We start from the raw sequence: 23,956 nt of genomic DNA, 5'->3' as shown, positions 1-23,956 counted from the left end.
AATGGAGGCTGAAAACGGAAAGCATCTCATCTTCATCTATTTTTCTTTCCAGGTTTGATTTCTGAGAATGTGCAGAGGGCATAAGAAGTGCGAAAATAATGGGAGGGGAAGATAAAGAAGCCAAGAAGTACAAAAAACGGATCCGTTTAAAATGCTGAAAAATGGAAATGAATGGCATGAATACCTGGAGTGGAGGACTGAGGCACAAAATGTATAGATTTTTTGCATCCAAACATTAAAGAAATTCCCACCGCCCAAAAATCTCTTGGCCTCTCTGTTTTATTTTGGGCTAACGCACACTATAGAGCCCAGTGCATGGAGCCTATACCGCTTGTTGACTGATCCATTTTTGTATTATACATGGGGTCATGATATTACCTTAGAGACAGCAGAGGACCCACTGGTGTAAATATAGGTGGAGAAGCCCACCCCATTCATAGGGGGACACAAGACCACCATTCTTATAATCAGTAGCAGTTCCACTAGTCATACCCCCACCAGTCCTGTGGTGGGGTATGAGATACTACCTTGGTTAGAGATCAATGGGGGCATGCACACACCACTCCCAGGTTTCAGTCCGATGATGTGGTCCGCATGCTGACTGCACAATTCACGTGTAAACCTTCATTGCTGACAGCACAGGCATTGGGAGGCAGGTAAGTAAATAATACCTGCCTGCACTCCTGGGGACCTGGCCTATGAGCACCACTGCTTAGTTTATGTGACAGGTTCCCCTTTAGATTCTACACTTATGTATACACCCCACCAACATGGTACATATAGAAAGTTCAGAAAAAGACAAAAAAACTCATCTTAACCCTTAAAATGAAAATGTATAAATTTCACGTGAGCAACGTTGGCCAATCAAAGCAGCATGTAGAGTCTTAGATTATCAATACACTGCCAATACGCAGTGTGCATCAGGTAGTCAGATAATTGGTGCCGCCATCTTGATTGGTCTTGGACTGGAGGGTTGCTTTTAATTGTGAAGCATCCCCTTTAAACCTTACACGTATTGTACATTCTTCTCAGCTGATGCGATCATTTATATACAGATGTAGCGAAGTTTGATTACTTTCTGACACAAGTTATCTTATGTTAAACCCTGGAAAAATTAAAAACACATCATTTGCAAACTTTGCATCCGATTTTTACGTCCGTAAAATGTGCTTCCAGTGATAAAATGCTTTCCAACCAAATTGCACTCTCATATAAGTTGCATGGCATGTAAGGGCGATCGAATTTTAGAACGCTTATTAGAAACTAATGGACAATTCTTGGACAAGAATCGCACAAAAATAGGACATGCAGGAATTTTTCAAACTCAGACTATTGGTCCAAGTAAAAAAAAGTGACTCTTGTGAATGAAACCTTTCAAATGAATGAGTCCATTTCTGTCAATCTCAGAATCGGCAGGAACCTGCACAGGAACATCGCCCTTGTTAATACACCCGAAGGCTTTTACTGCATGTGTATGTGCATTTTTGGTACATAGTTGGTAGTTTTTGTTGGTCCTTCTGCCTGTTTTTCCGTCCGCGTTCCATCCGTATTCACTGCATTTTTTACACGTACAAAAGGCCCAATTGATGTTACTTTATGTTTCTCACTGTCTTCTGGCAGCAACGCAGTGAATATGCATGCTGCTTTTATACACAATCCTGTAGACTTTAATGGGCGACCTCAGTCTGTGGCACGGACCAAAGTAGGACATCCTGCAAATTATTTTTTTAACATACGTAAAAAGTGCGTATCTGAATAAATCAATGCAAATTAATGGTGTCGAATGCTGTTTGCACTACTGGCATAAAAATATGGATGTAATACGGACAGAAAATACGCCCGTGTGCATGAGGACTAACACAACGAAAGCCCTTGAAAAGCTATTGAAAGTGCATATAAACGGTGGCACAGGACGTTTTCTTAAGGCATTAAGTCTCAAGTTTGACCTTGCTATACTTGTACCTTTCTGGGTGAGGTATGAATACACATATATAATCTGGGAGGATGTATTAACATACCAGACAGAAAAAGGGAATTATGCTAATTCATTCATTCAATTAAAGAGGCGTTTTGTAGGCGGAATGGGTGGGGAGCAGAGATTCCAGTGACTTTAGGTGTATTTAGATGAGTCATTGGTGTTGCAGTTTTTGACATTAATCTTTTTTTTTTTACAAGGTAACAAAAGACTACTTATATCTATATATACATATATATATATATATATATATATATATATATATATATATATATATATATATATGTATATACACCCTGTGGATTTCATCTATGTTACCCCAGCCCATGTACTAGAAGTTGGCACTGGTAGAAATCTTCTGAAGAACTTTTCACAGTCACAGCATAACACCTAATGAATCGCTGTTTTTGTTGCTCAACATAAAGACGACACGGATTCTGATATCACAAGATGAAGAAGAAACCGCAGTTACTTCAGTAACTTATGAAACAGGATGTATTGTTGAATACTGTCAGGTAGATTAAAAAAACATACATTCCCCATCATATACGTGATGGCACATCCACAAGATACACCAATGTCTCCTAACCTCTGCAGCCTTGGGTTCCCCCTAGGAAAAAAATATTTACCGCAAGGCAGCCCTACAGAAACGCTGATGTGGACAGGCTGTAGCTTATCACAATGTATGCTTTTACTTCCATTCTTCCAGTAGCCCCTATACTAATAGAGACCCCTCTCAGTGGTCCCAGTAGTAAAAATGTCCCCTTTTATGCCCTCATAAGGAATAATGCTCCCCCTTATTGCCCAATCATTAAAAATGCTCTCTTTGTTGCCTAGCAATTAATAATGTCCCCCCTTGTTGCCCCATTATTAAAAATGATGCCCCTTGTTACCCTGTCATTGATAGTAGGAGCAGTAGTGCTCTGCCAGTTTTATGCTGCATAATAAATAAATCTTGTTTTTTGTATAGCACCAACTTATTCTGCAGTACTTTCAGGTAATTTATTATCCCCCACCAAGCTGTGTATTTTACTGACCTCAGAAGGATGAAAGGATGAGTCAACCTGGCTACGTGGGGATTGAACTAGCAACCTTCAGGTCATGAGTGAGGGCTAAGGACTGCATTTCTGCTGCCTTAAGACTCTGTGCCACACAAAGCTCTCCTTTGCTCTCTAAGCTGCTCCACTCCAGCAGTAATTCTTTCCACTTCAGTCCTTTCTGATCTTCAGGTTGCAGTCACACATGACCGCTGTGTCTAATAGGCCACAGCAGTCACATACCACATGATCACGCAACCAGAAGTCAGGCAGAATCGGACCAGGCAAAGGAGGTGGGTATACAGTTGTTGTTTTTTACTTTATAGCCACCTTGTAAACCGGAGTCTTATAGGAGGATGCCTGTAGCAGCCACAGTTGTGGGCAGCCCCAAGTCGAGACCACCCCCACCAGAATTTTTCCCAGTGGACAGAGTGGCCAATCCGTCCTTGGTTTCGCGGTACCCCTGGTAGATTCTCACAGTACATCAGGGTTGAGAATCACTGGGATAGACTATAAATCTATTTGGCACCAGGGATCCCATAACAGTGGCATGGTCTGCTTACATTGGAGGCACGCCATTGCTCTCTGGTGCAACTTACACACAAGGTAAGTGTCAATGCATATCAATACGCAAGAGGAATAAATCGCAGCATGCGCTACTTCTCTTTGTATGTACGCAGTGTGAGATCTATAGACTTGTATGGGCAGCATATGATACGCTGTCCATACGCAATACATTGCGCAGTGGTCTCTGCAGGCAGAGTGTATGGCTGCCAAATGTGTAAATCGCTGCATCAAGACCAGGAGCGCTATATATGTGGGAATGAGTCCTTAGAAAAACTTGATAACACATTAAACCATTTGTAACTTTTTGTGTTATGGGTTCAAACCCCGCATGGTTCAGGTAGCCGGTTGACTCAGCCTTCCATCCTTCCAAGGTCGGTAAAATAAGTACCCAGCTTGCTGGGGGGTAAAAGATGATTGGGTAAGGCAATGGCAAACCACCAAGAAAACGTCACGATGTGACATGACCCTAGGAGTCAGTCATGACTCGGTGCTTGCACCAGAGGACCTTTTACCTAACTTTTTCTGTACTTGTTACTCGTTGCCGTCGTGAACTATACTGCTTGAGTGGATCTTTTTGGAACAGCCCAGTATAGTTATAACAGGACAATTTCCCAGAAAACTAAAAGGGACTGCAGTATGTAGGTTGGAAGCAGCGACCATTGTTTTATATTTTGTCCTGACACGGAGTAACAGCATAGATGGTGCAATACTATGAGCTAGCTCTGGTGCGGGAGGGGTTAAGATAGGCATCAGCTGGGAGTCAAACTCTCAGCACCTCCCCTGGTGTCTAATGTCAGCTCCACACAACAGGCTCACTACTGCTAGTATATCCCACCCATGCAAGGAAGTGCAGCAAGTCACTAGTAGAGGAGGACACACAGAGGAGGTGAGTGACTGCCATGTGCAGCAATGACTCCCAGCACCCTCTTATGGGATGTTACTGACCTTAGCAACCTGTAGGACTCCAACAGCTCTGTAGTCCATCCATGCAAAACGGGTCGTTGTTTTCCACTATGCAAACCTTGCATTCTGCCAGAATTTTTCTTCTGTGACTAATTGTCTAGAAATTATCTAGAAAAATCCTGTTTTCCCCGGATTCTCTGCGCTGTTTATTGCTCCGGTCCCTGCCAGTCTCTAAGCTGGCAGGCTTGTTTTACCCTCTCTCCTTGTCTTATCTCCACCCTCAGGGTATCTATTAAATGTACCCTAATTTATATTGCCTGATAAACTTACATTTTTTTTAAAACTAATTGCTTTATTCTAATGGCGCTTTCAGACAGAACAAGGGGCTCACGATTCTCCTTTGAACGAGCCGATGATGTCATCGCGTGCTCTAATTCCTGTGAAACTTTGACCGATCGTGTTTTAAACTGCCCAACAAGTGAACGACGGCTGAAACTGAATGACAAGCAAGAACCGTACAATTCTCGTTAGTTCCTTACCTGCATTTAAACTGAACGATTCGCTCATTTGAACAATTTTCTGAATGATTGTTCCATCTAAACGCTGCATAAGTCCCAAGCTTAATTAGCAGTGAAATTGCCCTTTCACACAATCTGGAGCTGCGGGGTACGTGTTATCCAGCTCCCATAGGAGTCTATAGAAAATCCTGCGCCTTGTGCAACAAACATGGGTCAGGTACTGTCTTTTCACGCAGCAAGGAACTTTAGTTGCGGGATCTCAGTCACGTGTGTCCTATTATTTTAAGTGTGATATGTGTAGTATGTAATAGATTTTTATTTTTTTTTAATAATTTTTTTAAAGTGCGTACTTTTTTGTGCGCGTAGGTCCCCATGTAAAGGAGGCGTGAGACCATCACTAAAATGTGTGACTGCAGTAATATGATTTTAGTACTTTTGTAACAGTTGCAAGTCATTGAAATTTTTTTTTTTTTCATTCCATAGGGACCAATTTAAAGTGGCAGCGCAGCCATGATTTTCATGTCTTCATATAACCCTAGTTTTGTTAGCACTGTCTGTATCTGCTTTAGAACAGTATCAGTAGCGCCATGAAAACAGTGGTTGGTTGTGATTTATGTCTTAAGGCCCATTTGGTTACGTGCGCAATTTTGTTTCTGCACCCTTAGGGCTCATTCACAAAAGCATATTACATGTGCAAATTGTGCGCAGGTAACACGTGGGCAGTAGAACACATTGATTTCAATAGATTTAGTCACATGAGCGTATTTATTTTTTTCATACAATGGGCGATCGTGTGAAAAATGATCCGACATGACCCATCCTGCGCACACTTTGCGCACCGCAAGAACTCGTTGAAATCAGAAACCTGATATTCACTGCGCATATAAGCACTAAATCTGTGTCATTCAGTGCGCAAACACACGACATTTATGCATGCAAACATGTGGCAACGGACAACATACGCAGGAGAAATGGTCTCGCACAAACGCAGTTGTTTGCCCGGCTGAAATGACCTCCCGCCTGTGTGAGCCCAGCCGGATTTCAATGACTTCATTCATGGCTGTTTTTTTTTTTTTCCTATTACTTTCAGTCACGTGAGGAAAAAAAATGCAGCATGTCATGTAATAACATGTGGGTGTTCGTAAATACACAGGAAACCTGCAGAATTACACACAAAATCCTTAATTTATTTTTTTTTTATTACACACGTAAATATGCTGCATATTTCTACATGTAAAAAGACTTCTCATAGGAAACCGCAAGGCATTCATTCTGCGAACATGCTGCTGATTCACATACTGACATACACCTGTATCTGTGAATGTCCCCCGAAAGGGGTTGTCCAAGTGCTTAGATTTTTCTAAACCTGGTTCTCCATGCACAAACATATTAAACCAGCCTATATTCGCCGTTTCCGCTGTGTCCTGCGCCGCTGCTCCCGGTCTTCCCTCTGACGTCACATTAACAGGCTGCTGCAGCGTTGGATCGCTGAGCTCCGTTATTGGCTGCAGCATGCAAAAAAAGTGGAGGAAGACTGCGCTCTGGCAGGCGCTATACTGGTATTTGGTGTGAATTTTGACCCGCAGCGCGCTTCACCCCTACACCTGAAGATGTGGATCAGCAGCAGATTTTAGATGTAAATCCGCACCTACAGTGCTATACATCATATATCTCCGCTCTCACCTGTTTACCAACCCACTAATGCATCGTTGGCTCGTTCAACCGAGAATCGTTTAGACTGAACGACTATCATTCACTTCGCCCATTTGAATGATAATTGTTCCATCTAAAAGCACCCCTAACCCCCGACCTGCAACTCCCATAGTTATAACTTCATGCAGTAACATTCTTAGCTGCCCCTAGTGCTGGTTGCAGGCAGCCAGAGTGGAATCCATTAATCCATTGCACGCATGCACTACATGCTTGTGAATGAACCCGAGTTCTATTTCCTAAATTTGCATGCGTAAATACGTTTTTTTGCAACACAGGTCTATAATTTTAATTACATTTCCGTGTGTGGGGGGGGGGGGGGCATTTCTAATTGAATTGAATGGTAGACAGTGGACATAATATAAGTGCGCTGATTACACTGGGTTTATAGTTGGCACATGTAAGATGAGGCATCTTTGGGATGGTTTTACATATATTTTGAGGTTTTGTTTATGCTGTTGGTGTAAAAATGTATCCAGTTTGGCTGTTTTTGCATTTGCCTTCCGCTGATGGGGCAGCATTGAGGCTGAGCAGGCACCGATCACAAGCTGGGAACATACAAACCTTTCTCATATTGGCAACAGTATAATCCTTCGTATTCTTTTTTTCTCTTTACAGAGCAAACTTTAGTCCCTTCAGGATGAAAGTGGAGTTTGCGCCTCTGAACATCCCATTGGTCAGGCGGATACAGACATTAGCTGTATTACAGTGGGTTTTCTCATTTTTACTGCTGGGTAAGAACATTAGCAAATTGTATATAAACATTCATGTATACCTATATACTGTGCATTATTATAGACCATGGATCCTAGGACCTGCGCTAACAAGTCAGTATGCTATGCAAGTCACCTTAAAAGGCCTTTCAGTAAGGAGAACTATATATGTATTCTGGCCACACAACTCTCAGCATGGGGTATGTAGGTGCAGGTTCCAATTGGGTTGACCACTTTCCCATAAAACATGTATAGAAGCAAAGGGGAGGGAGGTGGGAGTTAGGTCACCTGCAGACGGCCAGGTCGGATCCTCGCAGCGGGACCCGACCCGAGCCCGTGTAGGGACCAGTGCGGCGCTCGCCTCTCCTGCGGCTCCCTCCCACTCTCCTTGCCTGCAACTCCCATAGGCTTCTATGGGAGCTGGCGGCTGATTGTGGCCAACAGATAGGACAACAGCGATTAAACAGTAATTGTTGAGTCACTCTCATCCACTAAATGAGGGACTGAATGAGCTAGCGATGTACCTGCCTGTATGACCAGGCTGCACGAGCCCGTTAACGAATAAGCGGTGACATCACCCGTTCATTCAAACGTAAACCGCCTCATCTAAAATTACCATTGTGTATGCACCATTTTAGATAAAAATACCCTTCGTTAGGTAAGGAGCAGGTGAAGTCCTTTGTGTGGCACCCGCGGTCATACATGGCTTCACTGATGAAGGATGTTTTTATCTGAAACATCCCTATACAAATTAGTCTGTTTCCTAGTGGCTTTAAGTCATTTGGAATAAAATCATTGGCATATTTACCTGGGGTGCTGTTTCATTCTTCTGTATGTAGAGCCTCTCAACAAATCACATGTTCAGCGGGGATCATCTCTCAGTAATGTTCAGGATTTACAGCGATATTGTCATGGCAGCATAGAGACAAGGTGGCCTTGATTTGAAGGCGTTGTACCACAAAAATGTTCTAATTAACTCCAGACCATAGTTAAACACTGTTGTTTTGTTTTTGTCTTTTGTATTTACATTTCTAAACTTTTTAGTTTTTGTAGTGGAAGACTGATATTAGAATAGCGCCACCTACTGGTTCTGTTGGATCCACCTCAGTAAGGTGGTCACACCTGCTCTGCCTTGTCTTTCTCTGGGCTCCAATGGGTATGTGGAGGGATCCCTGGTGTGGTGAGCGTCTGCCTCTAAAGCTCCAGCATCTTCTCCGCTACTCAGAAGAAATGTTAAGCAAAAGATAAGAGAGCGACAGTCTTACTGAAACTGCTCAGCATCTCTTCTGAGGAGTAGAGCGCTTGTAGTTAGCTATTTCCATCAGCTATATTGAAGTTATAGCAATACGCACATGTGCGACCACTGCTCCTTTCAGTCTCCTCACTTCAAGGGGTACAGTGAGGAGGACAGAGGGATATAGAACCCCCAGTCTTGGGATAAGTGGGGGGCTCAGCTGTGATACCTCCACTAATCTGACTTTTGTAACCTATCCTGTGGATAGGCAATTAGAGGGGTTGCACCTTAATTGACATTAAGGTGTTGTCCAGTATTTTGTAAGTTTCTTTTTTTCCCCTTTATGGATGACCTGTTCCTTAGCGCAGGAAGCAGACTGCATCATCTGCACTGAAGCAGGTCAATTTGGTAGTGCAGGCACAGCTCCCCATGCATTTAATAGGAACTGCGCCTGCAGTACAGATGGCACAATCTGCTTCCGGTGCTCTGAGAGTCAGCTGATTAGTGGGCATCCTGAGTGGCAGACCCCCACCAACCACCTCTACATGACCTGTCCTGAGGATAGGTCATCAAATGGAAAAATCCCCCAAATCCTGGGCAAGCCTTTTTAATCTGAGTTATGAAATCAGAACTTTTTACCACTGTGCAGAGATTGTTTGATTTACCTTATTCTCTTTTTTTTATATTGCTTGAAGTGTAGTAAGATATTATATATATAAACAAACTTTTCTTTGTATGTATGGAGTCTAAATTTGAGATCTTGGAAGTCACAAAAGGCAAGGTATAGATAGAGCTTCTGCAGCACCCTGTAGGGTGACCCCCAGACATGGCATACGTTGAGATGCTGGAAGGGCTAGATGCTGGCTTGTCATGGGGGAGCTTACCACGCTCCCTACCGGAGGGATGCACGCAGCCAAGACCAGGACAGTGCTGGGTCTCTTCTGGACACCTCTGGCATGGGGATGCCCAATAAACTGGGGAACGGGTCGTGGTCGTCTTGGGTGACGCTACCATTCCGGTATCCCTCGGCATAAACATCAGCGGAGAAATAAATGCGCCACAAACGGTTGTATAGTACCTCAGGTCCCCGGAAACGGTCAGGGCCTGGAATAACTTTTACTTGAAGAATAACTATAGCGATACAAGGCACAAATGACAGGCTTGAAAAGTGCAGGATGAGAGAAACTAGAGTACCTCCACTCAGTGGTACCCAGACCTCAGGGCGCTTGAGTGTGAACAATGACTGTATAGTACCTCCACCGGGTGGTCCCAGACTTCAGGACTCGCGGGCGCGAAACAAACAATTGAGTACCTTTGCACAAGGCCTTGAAAGACTGCACTTGCTCACTGCTCACCTACTTTCTCTTTTCGGGGAGGATCACTTCATTGTCATTTCTTAAAGACGCACTCTGGGAAATCTCTCCTCTCCTCCATTCTTCACTACGCTAAAGGTGCCCCTATGTAGCCGGTACTCTTTGACAGGAACCAGAAGGCATGGACCTCTTCCCGCTCTCAAACACTCACATTTATAACCTCTCTCACTCAACTCATACTTTGCAGACATTAACCCATCACATGCTGCAGCTGTGCAATACACTTAACAGAATAACAAGACAGTTTTGCGTAGTGCATCAACATAAGACGTACATCTATGACATTATGGAGTGGGCCAGGAAAGCGTGTACTGGGCCACTACACTTCAGTTAAGCATGGTGGAAAATAGTTGGGGTGTTGTTGTTTGTCATGTATTTGTGACCCACCCCTTAGAAACAAGTCACGCAGCAATTGCTCTCTTTCTGGCAATTACTCCTATCGTGTGACTTTATAACACAAGGTTACTCTCCTGCCTCACCTTTATCCCACATTCAAAGCTACCGTCGCTCAAGTTATAAATAGGCTACAATCTGGTCTGTGTCTTTTTGGAATCAAACTCGAGTTTCTTCATCTAGCTTTCTGAAGCCCAAAGGTGCATTTAGGTGGAACGATTATTTATTGCTCCACAATCACGTGACCGATAATGGTTCAGTTTAAACGTGAACCATGTCTCGCAAGGATCATTCCCTTCCCGTTCGGTTTCAGCCGGCATAAAAATCATTGTTGGCTTCTCGTCGGGTTTAAACACCAATTGTTCAGCCTTTCACATAGGAATGTAAAACGCTGAACGAGAAGTTCATGATTCCCAGTGATGATCTGCCTGTCTAAACAGGCTGCACGAACAAGATGATAATATCGCCAGCTTGTTCGCTCAGGCAAACAAGAATCATGAGTTCCTCATTAGGTGTAAAAGGAGCGTTGGGGTGCTTTTACACACAACGATTTATCATTTGCTCATGGAGCCTGTTTATACAGGCAGATAAATTGTTCAGTTGTGGATTGGGCATAACTTGAAATTCTGGAACAACCCCTAGAACTACTTCATGACTCTTCATTTTTTTGCTTGCTCAACAGCTAGAACTACTCTACTAGAAACGGGTGTATATGAGTAGAGGAGGGCAGGTCCCATATATCTAGAGAAAAATGGGGCCCCATCCTAGTGTTTTAGAATGCCATCCCCATAAAAAAAAAGTCTGATCCTTGTGGACGTGTGGCCCCTCTACGCTTCTTTTTGCTTCCCTTATTGGTAAAGTGGAGGTCCCTTTTTGGAGCAATGGCCTTGTGTAGGTTCACATTATATATGGAGGAGGATGAGGCATCATGATTTGACCTCTTTTCCTTCATGGGCCCCATAGCAGCTACCACTCTTGTGTGATGTTCCTGCTTGCTTGTATGCTAATGTGGGGTATTGGGACTAAGTGTTTGAATATTTTATTTATTTTTTTTAACTTTTACTGAGTGGTAAGATTAATGTATTCAACATGTAGAACAACCTTTTTAGACTGAATGACTATTGTTCAAATGAACAAAGTGAACTTTCATTCTAAATGTGAGCCAATGGCAAACAATCATTGGCTTCCCGTTTTTCAATCTTTGCAGGACTAAAATCATCGTTGGCTCATTCACTCGTCGTTCCGTTTAAACACTTCTCATTCAGTGGTGACGTAGGAATGTGAACCCTGAACAAGAAGTGAAGGATTCTCAATGATGACATCACCAGCTTGTGCAAAATAGAATTGTGCAGTTCTTGTTGGGTGTAAAAGTTGCAGAATTCTGTAGACTGTTGGAAAACCTCTTTGCTTCTGGTATTTACAGTCTCCACATTTGTGCTAGTGATAAGCAGCTTGTGAAATGTTCCTTCCTATTACATTGCATGGAGTAACCTCTGTTAATCCATTACATCTCTATTTCTTGTACATGGGCCTTTTGGAAAACTTTTAAGGATGGAACTTTCTTGCTATGGGCAGCAATTCTACATTCCCATGTACCACTTTAAATAAACTCTCTCCTATTGTTTGGGCCTTTTTACACAAAAATGTTCAAAAAAGAACATGCGAAAATGAATGATTGTTCGTTGTAAACACATCAATGATTGAATGAGGACTGATAATTTGTTCACTTTATGCAGCATTGAAATCCTCATTCAGTCACTCCATGTAAAAAGCGATCCTTCAGTCGTTCCCATTCACTGACCTAGGTTCCTGGACGACCAACTATCGAGCCAATTACGAAAAAATGTAAAGGATCGTCTGCGCATGTGAACTGATGACATTTTAAAGCAAATAACTGTCATCTTTCGCTTGTTCCAATGATTTCTCACCCCGTGTAAAAGGACTCTTGGGGCTCCTCACTGGTGATAAAATTGCGCAGTGCGAGTGAGTGAAAACGCACAATTATGAAACCGATTATTTTCAGTGGTTTCGTTCTCATTTGCGACGCTTTCACTCCTGCGATGCTGCATGAAAAAAAAATTACAGCATGGGAGACCATCGCAATCCCCTGCAGCAGCTGTGACAGCCGCGGCAGGGATGCAAGGCTGTTTCCATGTGAATACGCCTCGCATCCCGGGGTTTTCAGAAGGCTTGCGAGGGTGATATCAGGCCGTGATTCACAGCCCGATATCGCTCTAGCCAGTGTGAAGGAGCCATTATATTAGTGGTAGAGTGAAGAGATAACAGTGGAGGAAAAAAAAAAGAATAAGAGCTAAAGAGGCTTTTAGACTTTGGATTATTGTTAAAAAAAAAAAAAAAAATTAAGAAAATTCAAACAAGCAAAAGCGAACAATAATTGTCCGCTCTAAATACGAGCAAACGAGAATTGTTTTATGCAGGCAAAAAAATCATTGTTGGCTCATTTGCTTATCATTTTGTTTAAATAGTAATAGTTCAGTCATTCTCATCCGCTTATACGGGGACTGACTGATTCTAATGATGTATCTCTCTGTATAACCGGGCTGCACGGGAGCCAAAAAGTTAATGGCAACGTTACTTGCTCATTGAAATGAGACTCTGCTCGTCTAATACTCTGTGGATTATCTGCTTGCGTACTACATGATTGTAATGCAAGGTGAGCCATACATCATAAGGAAACACTTGGGGTTTCCTAGTACCCTGAAAACTCCAGGATGCTTTTCCGAGTTCAGTGATAATTGTCTGCCACTACTAGCTTGATTTATTATGTCTCTGCTTTACTACTGCACCCAATCTAACACTTCCTGGGATCCTCCTTTTGACACGGACATGTGACTGCTGTGGCCAATCATTGACCACTGTGGCAATTTGCTACCACTGATTGGCTGCAGCAGTCATATGTCCGTGCCAACAAGAACCACGAAACAGCAAGTACAGAGACCGGCAGGGGAGCACAGGAAGCATCAGATTGGAAGCTGCATCAATTGGGTAAGATGAGTGTTACTATTTTATTTTAAGCATTTGAAAAGAAATTAAATTGCCAGACCGCTTTTAATTGTAAATGCATTTGGACAATAGATGTATACGTGGCTTTAAAAGCTTTGGGGGGTCCTGATCCACTCTTCTCCTCACTTCTTTCTGTAGCACAATGCTGTGTTGGACTGTTCATCCTGTTGGTTCTTGCAAGATTTTGGCTCCTGGTGGCATTGTATGTGCTGTGGCTGTACCTTGACTGGGAGACGCCACAGAATGGAGGACGCAGGTGGCAGTGGGTACGAAACTGGACAGTGTGGAGATACTTCAAGGATTATTTTCCAATAAAGGTAACTTTAGTAAAGGGAATAAATGGATAAAACTTCTTTGCATACTGATCCCCATGTATAGCAGTCATTAATTATCTAATCTAGAGCCTACTTAAATGTATTGCATGTAATGGTCACAATGAGTCCTCCAGTGCGTGAGTTGAATGGAGTGATGGTCAAGCATAAGCCCTGGCACTCGATTTCCGGCGGTCAGATCTTGCTGATCTAGCAGTTTGTTGCCTATCTAGTGAATAGGTGATAGTTGCTCCTGACAACACTCTGACCAGTTTCAAAAAACGTACTACGGACAGAAGTTCTAGCTTGAAAGTTGGTCTAATTACCTAAGCAGACAGCATAAATCTATGAGTGATGGTGTTGGTCATTAGAACAGCGGTTTAACTAGGACATGTCTTCAATGTGCTCATGTATCTATGATTCTGTTAGGCCATCAGACTCAAATTTGTGGGCATAAATTAAGTGCGTTAATTTGCCCGTATTGCGCTCGTGTGAAACTGGCCTATAGGGCCTGGACTAATTAGACTTACATCTGCTTAAAGTTGCAAGCGGGTTCATTTGCCTTCTAAAAGAGGTAAATGGGGAAGAGTTGCACAAGTTACATGTCCTCCATTCACTTATACTGACGCACATGGAGGCCATTGGTGTGCTACTTCAAGAAGAGAGGGCAGTTTTTCACATGAAGCTACTGACATACAGAACTTCTCTGTCTGGGACTGACTTGTGCTTATGTCATTGCTATTTACTAAATGGTTCCTGGTGTCCTATTTTTCCAGATAATCAAGACAGCTGACTTAGATCCCCAGCACAACTATCTCCTGGGCTTCCATCCGCACGGTGTTCTTGTTGCTGGGGCCTTTGGAAACTTCTGCACCAACTACACAGGATTTAAGGAGCTTTTTCCAGGCTTGACCCCTTATCTGCACATTCTCCCCTTCTGGTTCCAATGCCCCTTCTTTCGGGAGTATATAATGTGTGTTGGTAAGTTGAAAATGATGTCATATGGTGGTTTCACATCTGTGGCGGGGGATCCACTTTCCTGCTCCATTTGGGGAGCAGGAAAAGGGAATTCCCATGGCTGACCAGCTCAGTCTGTGGATGGCACCGAACAGTGCCGGACGGGTTCTATTGACTATAATGGTCCACTTTCCACCTGGCTTTTGAGCGGAAGAAAAAGTGCTGCCTCTGGCCAGAAGTTCCGACACTAATGTGAAAACGGCCTTAAAGGGGCATTCTGGAACTTTTACCATTGATGACCTACCTAAAGTAACACATGGCATTACTGCTAGTAAAGCGCATTTTGAGACAATGCCAGTTTATTAGTACAACTTGCAAAACATTGGGCTTGCATTTACATGTGATTGCCCTGGTTATTCCAGTTTCCTCTTCCTCCTCCTGCATTAAATATACAGATTGTTTAATTGGCGGCTTATGATACTCTCCTTCCTATTTGTGAATGTCTGACATAGAAACCTCAGGTGGTGGTTGGCTAAAATGGGCAAACTATAATCTAAATGAACACATCTCTATAAGGCCAATGATCTCCTGGATAGCTTGCAGGTACCTCGTCTTTATTAATGCACAACCCTTTATTGTTTCCAGGTCTTGTGTCTGCATCCAAGAAGAGTGTGACACATGTACTAAGCAGAGAGGATGGAGGAAATGCTTCCATTATAGTAATAGGGGGGGCTGAAGAATCATTGGAGGCCCACCCTGGGAACCTGACGCTCAATATCCTGAAGAGGAAAGGATTCATCAAAGTGGCGATGAAGAGAGGGTAGGTTCTGGTGTCCATGATGAGTGATGGATACTAATCTTCCACATGCATGTACAATGAGAAAAACTAGTTCTCCTTCGAACCCAAAGAACAGGAACGTGGGGAGGGGGGCTCGAACTGTAGGTAACAAAATGGTTTAAGAATAAAAATGTGTAGTGTGGATTACAGAAACATATGTCTGTAGTATGTACCGCACCTGTATCTCCTTTGAATGCTCCAGCTATAGTGGAAAAGTGTGAAATGAGAAAAAAAAGGCAATGTGAATAACCCCCATAGGGGACATAGATGGTAAGAAAAAAAAATAGTTACAAAAAAGTTTAAAAATTCTATACAAAACTATAGAATAAAATTAAAAACATAGATAAAAAAAGAAAATGACCCAAAGCAGAAATAATTTATTTGTATAGCGCCAACTTATTCTGCAGCGTCAACCAAAACAGTCATCGTATGTGCCATGAAATCAAAAACGATACATATTGTATATCAAAATGTCTGGAAGAAAATGAGGAACCTATTCTCCCATACTATATTTTAGCATAAATATACTTACAATATATAATTTTTTTTTTTCTTAACATTTATACTTTTTATTTACCGTATATTCCAGCGTATAAGGCGACGGGGCGTATAAGACGACCCCCCCCCCCCCCACTGTCGCCTTATACGCCTGGAATACGGTGTTAAAAAAAAAAAAAAAAAAAAAAAGGCAGTACTCAACTTCCCCGGCGTTCTGCGGCGCTGCTGCAGGCTGTCGCTCCCTCCTTGCCCCCGACAGAGCATTGCTTTCTGGATGCGGTGCTTGAAATCCCCACCTCCAGAAAGCTAATGCTGTGATTAGCTAACACACGCGGCGTCCTACTACAATTGCTCTGTCGGGGACAAGGAGGGAGCGACAGCCTGCAGCAGTGCTGCAGAATGCCGGGGAAGGTGAGTACTGATCTTGTTTTTTTAGCTTTTGTATAGCCGGCGTATAAGACGACCCCCGACCGCAGAGGAGATTTTTGGGGTTAAAAGGTCGTCTGATATGCCGGAATATACGTTTCTTTTTTGTTTTCTTTATTATCCCCAATAAAACTTAACCGTGAGAAAAAAAGTTATTAAAAAAATATCCCTATATGTCACAGGAAAAAAAAACTGCAAAAATAATTTTAGTAGCTGAAGGAAAAACAATGTGCTGTAAAACCACTACATGGGTAAAATTCTTAGTGTCTGGTCCTTTAAGGGGTTAAGAGGTCAATACTCTGTTTCTCTAATACAGAGCTACAAATCCCCTGAACAGGTATGAAGCTGATGTGGCTATCCAGCCACCACAAGTTTGTGTCCATATTCACCTCACCTGATTTTATTTTTCCCAGCTGCCATTCCAACGGTGCCGGCTTCCCTGCTGCTATCTAAGGCCTGTGTAGTTTCTATGGGTTATTGTACAAGTGCATATTTTGTTTGCACAGTTGCACCGTAAAAATATCATTTTTAACCTTTTCCTGTATTGAAACATATTGGCTTGACGAATGGTAAAATCCTAATGTGAGCGGCCCCTTATTGACCAGGTGTTTTATATGCCCTAACTGCTGCTTTTCTTTTCAGTGCCCATTTGGTGCCAGTGTTCTCCTTTGGAGAGAATGAGTTGTTCCTCCAGGTGTCCAACCCAAAAGGGTCTCTGCTGCGAAGAGTCCAAGAGAACCTTCAGAAAATACTGGGCTTTGCTGTACCCCTCTTCCATGCACGTGGGATCTTCCAGTATAGCTTTGGATTAGTGCCTTTCAGAAAGCCCATTCACACAGTGGGTAGGTGAACGATGAATTCATAGAATAGGTTTTTAAAACCTGTTCTAATTTCCAGCACTATTTTAATTCGAATGACCTAGAAACTTGCAACATATTCCTGAACAGGTGATCGGAAAACCTTGACTAGATGCAACCTGAATTTGTGGAAAGGCTGAACAGCATGGCTGCTATATAATAAATTGGAATACATGTATAATTTTATAAGACTTTACATTGTCTCATTTTATGTAGAACTGTCAGCTATATAAATGGCTCTAGAAATGGATAAATCCATTTTACAAAGCCTTTATTTTCTTCTGTATCCCTGAATCAAAATTTGCAGCTATGAAAACGGAGTAAAAAAAAGCAGAAGGTAATATACGGTGTGTGTGTCTGGTAGTCAACAGCAAACACATTCTTTCTCGCCATCCCAAATGTACTAAGTGTTACTTGTGGTCATGGGACGCCATTTGTCATCCTGACAATCCTTTTCTGTGAAGACCTTGGGCAGCTATTTTTATGTATTGAGAAATTATACTATATGTGTGGACTTGGTGCCTTGGAGAATGATGAGCTTACAGCGTGTCTAGTCAAGGTTTTCTGGTTTATATACAGTAGATAAAAGTTAATTGTTGTATAAAGCAAAAGTTGCCGTTTTTTCTTTTTATATATATACCATATTTTTCACTATTTCCTCTGTTTTACAAAAAAAAAACCTGACCTGTATGAACAAAAGAGAAAAAAAAAATTAACATAAAGCACTCTTTCTGTATTTTGGCAAATCCGCCAAATGGATTCTACAAAAAAAATTCTTCAGCGTTTTTACAGATTTGTTCCCTCCATGAAATACACCTACTGTTCTTAGTCAGAGGCTGCAGACCGAGTACATACCTAGTCCTACTACCAATTGTATCCAGTCAGAGTAAACACATGCACATCCACAGAACAAGCCCTCCTGTAGTTGGCAACAGTGTATCAGTCTGGAGTCCGAGCCGTTGAGTGAGGAACTAGTAATGTATGGAGTTTGAAATTTCTGTATGTAAACAAGTATTCTCAGGATGCTTTCACATATGTGGCGGGGATTCCGTTTTCCTGAACGGGACTCTCCGTGACCGAACAGCTCCATCTTAGGATGGAACCGGACAGACCCCTTTTCTATAATGGGGTCTGTTCAGTTTCTGCTCAGCTGCCCGGCTTTTAACTGGAATAAGTGCTGCATGCAGCCCTTTTTTTTTTTTTCTTGTATATTGTGTCAGATCTGTAGTAGAACCTCCGACCGGAGGTCCAAACGCCAATGTGAAACAACCCTTATTCACGGGCTGTTAGAACATGTTTTGAAAATGATCAGAAATTAAAACCAAAATAAGTTGTGTAACTTTTCATTCATAGTGTGGTGGTGCTCTATATTGGGGCTCTGTCACCTTAGCATATGCTACAGTGTATTATGTGTGCGGGTTTTGCACGCTTAATAAGTGGTACCGATCGTGCATTCACTTTCAATCGTGCCTCACACAACACGCAAAAAAGATCACTGCATGCACTGTCTCTTTGTGCATATTCGGGAAATGCATGCCAAGACAGTGTATAGGGATCGTCGGCACGCAGCGAGTATGCATGTCATTGCGTATTTGATGTGTGCTCCTGTGCAGCAAATATGTGCATGTTGCGCTGCAAAAAAAAACTAATAGTCACGAATAGATGATCGTTGAGGCTCCCTGATGATCAGCCGATTTCCCAGGCCAATGTTACTGTGGTAAGGGCAGAAAGCCTTGACCATCAACTAGCAGCCCGGGTTAAACCTACAGTGCAGATCCCATTGAATTCAATATTGGCTCCTCCCGCAATACCAATCTAGGCCACTGCACTATGGTCCGTGCTTTCTGCTTCCTGTGTTGACTGCAGCGGCACTGGGGATCCTAAGCGGGAGATCCCTGCCGATCAGCTATTCATGACCTGTTTTTCATCACTAGAAAAAATTAAATCCCGGAATACCCCTTTAATTTGTCAATGTGTAATTCTTCATTCTGTACACGGTCTCTCTTGATATGGTTTGTTTGTTAACCTTAATAGGTAATATAAATTTTATTTGTCTCACAGTGGGTAAACCCATCCCGGTGGTGCAGACCTCAAATCCCACACAAGAAGACATTGAAGAGCTGCATCAGAAGTATCTAAAAGCTCTTCAGGATTTATTTGAGGAGAACAAGGGAAAGTATGGTGTCCCGGAGCATAAAAGTCTCATCTTCACGTGACCTCCTGAAATAAGGCTCTGCTTGTGGAACTGGAAACACTAGGATTTATTGCTGCAAAGCCTATTTGACTCCAGTATAGGATTATTTATTTAGATCAGTAGAACTGTAATAGTGTATTCAGCCACTCCAGCTCTGCTATAGCTGTTCTCATCCACGAGGCGCACCCATTGTTTATGAAGATCTACATTCTGTATATATGAGTGGAATTAGAAGGTGTTAGTGCTAATCACAGACTAAGCTGCAAAGTACAATTTATCTTTCCAGTGCATTTGCCAAACGTTTTGCATACCATTTTATTCATTCCATGTAACCTCACTTAAAAAATGTTAAAAGTAGAAGGGGTAATAAGCATATTTACAGAGATGAAAGCAAATTCATTATCTTTTTACTGATTCTGAATAATATGACTGCAGTTTTCGTCATTCACTTTTGCAAAACTGTTCATTTATGGGGCATATTGAAGGACTATTTTTTTGTTTGTTTGTAACACATTCGATATTAGATTAAAGGCTATGGAAATCTTTGTGGAAGAAAAATTAATACACACCTTTCTAAGGCCCTGCCAAAATAATGCACATCTAATTTTCTTTTCATAGAATTTTCTTTCACAAGCATTTAGAAAGCCTCATACTTGCAGGCTCTCCTACATTCAAGTTCCGGGCTGCATGGCATTCCCAGTACTGATGAGCTGGTCCCTCTCATTAATGCATATGAGCTTGGCTCTCCCTCACCTCTCCTTTTTCAGAGGCTGTGTACCATAACCACACCCACTCAATACTACACAGCTATCTCCATCTAACTCATTCTTTCTCTATGTAGCTACTGGTCTGTTTCCCTTTTACTGCTAACAGCACAGAATTTACCCAGAGTAAATTTTACAGCCCTCTGTAATAGTAGCTTTCTCTGCTCTGTCCTCTTGATCTTCTCCACCATCCCCTTGTACTGTTATACAGCCATCTGTAATAGCTCTATGAAAAGGCAGTGAATGCATGTCCACAACAGGGAAGCAGGCTAGGCGAGGAACTGCCTGTTTACTTTGACAGAATTTGCTAGAATCTCAGTCCTCAAGTCTGCAGCGCCTTGGAACGCAATACAAGCATAGCAATCAATCATAAAATTCTTAATGAAAACCAATTACAAAAACACATTGAGAGAGTGCGAAAGTGCACAGAGCCTTTAAGGATACCACCTGTTTAGCTTTTAGGGTTGTCTTACTCCCAGGTCGTCTCTAGCAAACCTTTCCCCTCCTCTTTGCTGTGTTCACTTTCCCTCTACCTCTTTATAAGCTGTCCAGGACCTGCTATAGAGAAGCTTTTTGCATCCCACATGATACTTCACATTGGCTGTGTTTTATTTATTTTTTTTCTGTTCGTGTGAGGTTTTTGGCTTATGGCAAAAAATTGTGGCTTATTCATAGTTCCATCAAACTATAAACCACCTTCCACCTTTTTTTTTTTTTTAAGGTGTATTCACTACAAACGTAGCACATTTGATTAGCACATTTTGATTAAGCACCCTCTTCATGAAAAATTAATCATGGCTCATGGCCGCAACTCACCTCTCACCCGCGCCGGCAGCCGAACCTTTTCTTCCGAGCGGGCAGGTACTCGCTAAGGACAATGCTCGATCGAGTAATTGTCCTTAGCGAGTATGCTCACTCATCTCTCATTATTTGAGAAGTATCCAGTATCTCAAAAGTCAGTTACTTTTGGAACATTGTCACTTTTATATTCAGCATTTCCAAAATGCCCTAACTTGAATTAAACATTATTGGCAACTACAGGGTTTTCTGCTGGTTATAGTAGTAGTATGTGGTTTTTTGTTTTGTTTTTTTCATTGTCAGATTCTTTTTAATTAACCAAGTGTGTGTTTTCTTATCCCCTCACGGGTCCTGGTGGTGGCTGGTGCTGGTTTTCATGTTTTTATCAAGAAATGGGCTTGCAGTTCGGATCTTCCACTTGAATGTATTTACACTATAACCGGTTGAAAATCCTTGAGTCGCAGAATTCCGCACCAACATCCGCATAACTAAATGTGGATTTTGATGCAGAATTCTGTCATTTTCATTCTGCATCAAAATCCGCACATTAGCAGTTTGGATGCTGAATATACCGCAAGATTCTAGCGGAAAAATTTTGCCCATGTGGAATCGCCTTCAGGGCTTATTTACATGGGAGGATTTAGTCTTAGTCAATAAAATATGCAGCGTTTTCGTGGATAAACTGCGTATTGCGGAGTTTTTTGCATGGATATTCATTTGCGTTTTTCACGTGTGCCAAAATGCAAGAAGACCCTGTTGCCGTCATGCGTAAATATGCACCTATCATGAGTATTGGTTGCATTTTTTAATGCGATCCAATTGACTTAATTGGGCTATTTCGGTCCGTAGTACAAACCAAAATAGGACATGCTGCAATTTATTATTATTTTTTTTCCTCGCACACAAGTATGGAAGTCTGAGTACCCCAATGCAAATCTATAGTGTTCCTCTCTGTATTAAGTGCGTAACTACACCCATGTGAATGGGGATTAAGACTGCTATTACACAGCAGTGTTTCTCCCCCTGCAAATGTAGGAGGCGCTATAGTGATTGGAGCTGGCACGTGGATGTCTCAGGTAAAGGGACTAGAGGGGCCAGCTGCAATCAGAAATGCTGCTGGTAATAGCTGCCCACGGCTGCCCATGCACGTTGTGGCCAAGCCATGGTAACTGTATATGGTTTACTGCTAATAACTGGCTGCACCTGTACTTGCAACTCAAAATCACTGCAGATACTGATGCAGCACAGCAATTACTGGCAAATACCACAGCATGTCAGGACATATAGCAAAATCGAAAAAGGGGGTTTGGTACTGTTAGCCAGTAGAGCAAAGTATGATTGATCTCAGTGAGAGAAACCAAGTAATATTGTAGATGTGTAGGACATATAGCGATACAGCTGAAAACCATGGTATCTCCACAAAAACTGTGTGGTTACAAATTCTTGTTTAATGTCCATTGGGTTTTGCATGTTATAATTCTTCTTCCCAAAGAATACACATGTGAATGTTAACAGGTGTTTGAAAACCGCGTCCATTCGCAATGAAGCCTCATGTTACATGGCTTCTGGGTGCTTCGTGTCTTTACACCCCAAAACCAATCCGTGGCAATGTATCAAGGGTGAATATTAGTCTTCAGTTACTTTGTGTCCCTTGTCTGTAATGAATACTAATCACTTTGTAGAGACGTTTCACTCTGACATTGAAGGGGTATTCCCAAGATTGGGGAAACCCGCAGCTTTCCCCCAACCACCTCACCGGGTGTTACATTAACAGATACAGCATCCTTAAGCTGTGTCCGTAAATACCATTAAAGTGAATGGGAGTTCTGGAAATGGTGTAGCACAGTGCGCTATGCTGTTTCTGTAACTCCCGTATTACAAAAATGGCGTACGGTTGCTGCCTCGGCTGTTTCGACAATGTCTGGCGAGGTGGTTGAGAAACAGCCGTTGGTTTCCCAGCTTGGACATGAAACCCTAAGATGGGAATGCCCCTTTAAATAGTGTTTTATGTCCACAAAGAAATTAATATAATCTACTGTGACTTGCTATTATATACAGATATTGTAAATGTTAACTTGACCTACAATTCTATTTACAGTCATGTTTAATGCTAAATCTATATAAAAGTTTAAAGGGAAAAATATATTTTTATAGGCTCAGTGTATATATGAGCTGTAGAATGACCTCCAAACGTGTTCAGTTGTCTGTGCAGTGCAATACTTTTTATGTACAGTTTATAAACTCTAAGCCTATAATTTCATTTTATAGGACAGTCCTAAAAAAATCCAAACTAATTTAATCATGTTCTTGTTTAGTGTATTCTCTCTACCAACCACTAGGTGGCAGAGTTCCCAAATTCACTCAACCATAGGAACTCTCTATCTAAAACTACAATGTTACATCACATTTAAGTTTAGGTAATCCTGCTACAATGTACAGGAAATGGTATTCTAAGAAGTAGTATGGTATTATATGAACACGTGTGCCGTCTGTAACGATAAAGGAATGCTCTGTTGGAAATATTTGATATTCCTTTTGAGGAATTTCACTTACAGTAGGCTGGAAAATTATACATATTCGTTTTGTAATAAGACATCTGTTGTGTATAGTGGAAGAATATCCAACTTTATAGCAACAGGCTACAATGTGACTGTCTTTGTACAGATGATTCTATTTTTCTATTTATGAGCAACACTTGTGGCAAATATTGTGACTGCAGAAAATGACATTATATAAGCTGGTCAAACAAATGCTCCATTGTGATGTCTGAGATGTATTGTTGGTGTTGCAGAATAAAATGCCTTTCTGAAATACTTCAGATTCTCATTTGATGCTTCCTTCCTAAGTAAGTGTTGCGTGTATTTGG

At 42.0% G+C, this 23,956-nt stretch overlaps 1 protein-coding gene across 2 annotated transcripts; it reads left to right on the top strand.

The window, feature by feature from the left end:
* The first annotated feature begins 4,370 nt into the window (after positions 1-4,370).
* MOGAT1 (monoacylglycerol O-acyltransferase 1) lies at positions 4,371-23,903 on the top strand. 2 transcript variants are annotated; one of them, XM_066598851.1, is made up of 7 exons: positions 4,371-4,465; positions 7,329-7,444; positions 13,586-13,764; positions 14,535-14,739; positions 15,361-15,535; positions 17,120-17,319; positions 19,396-23,903. In XM_066598851.1, exons 2-7 carry the CDS (start codon positions 7,351-7,353, stop codon positions 19,548-19,550), a joined length of 1,008 nt encoding a protein of 335 aa, XP_066454948.1. In that variant the 5' UTR covers positions 4,371-4,465; positions 7,329-7,350; the 3' UTR covers positions 19,551-23,903. The 2 variants fall into 2 exon arrangements, with proteins under 2 accessions (XP_066454948.1, XP_066454959.1); XM_066598862.1 differs by lacking the exon at positions 4,371-4,465 and adding an exon at positions 4,747-4,767.
* Positions 23,904-23,956: the final 53 nt, after the last annotated feature.

The sequence above is a fragment of the Eleutherodactylus coqui genome, chromosome 1, assembly GCF_035609145.1.
Source record: "Eleutherodactylus coqui strain aEleCoq1 chromosome 1, aEleCoq1.hap1, whole genome shotgun sequence".
Lineage (NCBI taxonomy): Eukaryota > Metazoa > Chordata > Amphibia > Anura > Eleutherodactylidae > Eleutherodactylus > Eleutherodactylus coqui.
Note: the sequence above shows the minus strand (reverse complement) of the source record. Positions and strands in the feature narration are given on the sequence as shown.

Bases quoted from the DNA above. Each gene is read 5' to 3' on its own strand.
- MOGAT1 (XM_066598851.1), top strand. From the start codon at position 7,351: ATGAAAGTGGAGTTTGCGCCTCTGAACATCCCATTGGTCAGGCGGATA. The intron at 14,740-15,360 runs GTAAGTTGAAAA...TATTGTTTCCAG, and splicing joins GGAGTATATAATGTGTGTTG to GTCTTGTGTCTGCATCCAAG. The intron at 15,536-17,119 runs GTAGGTTCTGGT...TTTTCTTTTCAG, and splicing joins AAAGTGGCGATGAAGAGAGG to TGCCCATTTGGTGCCAGTGT.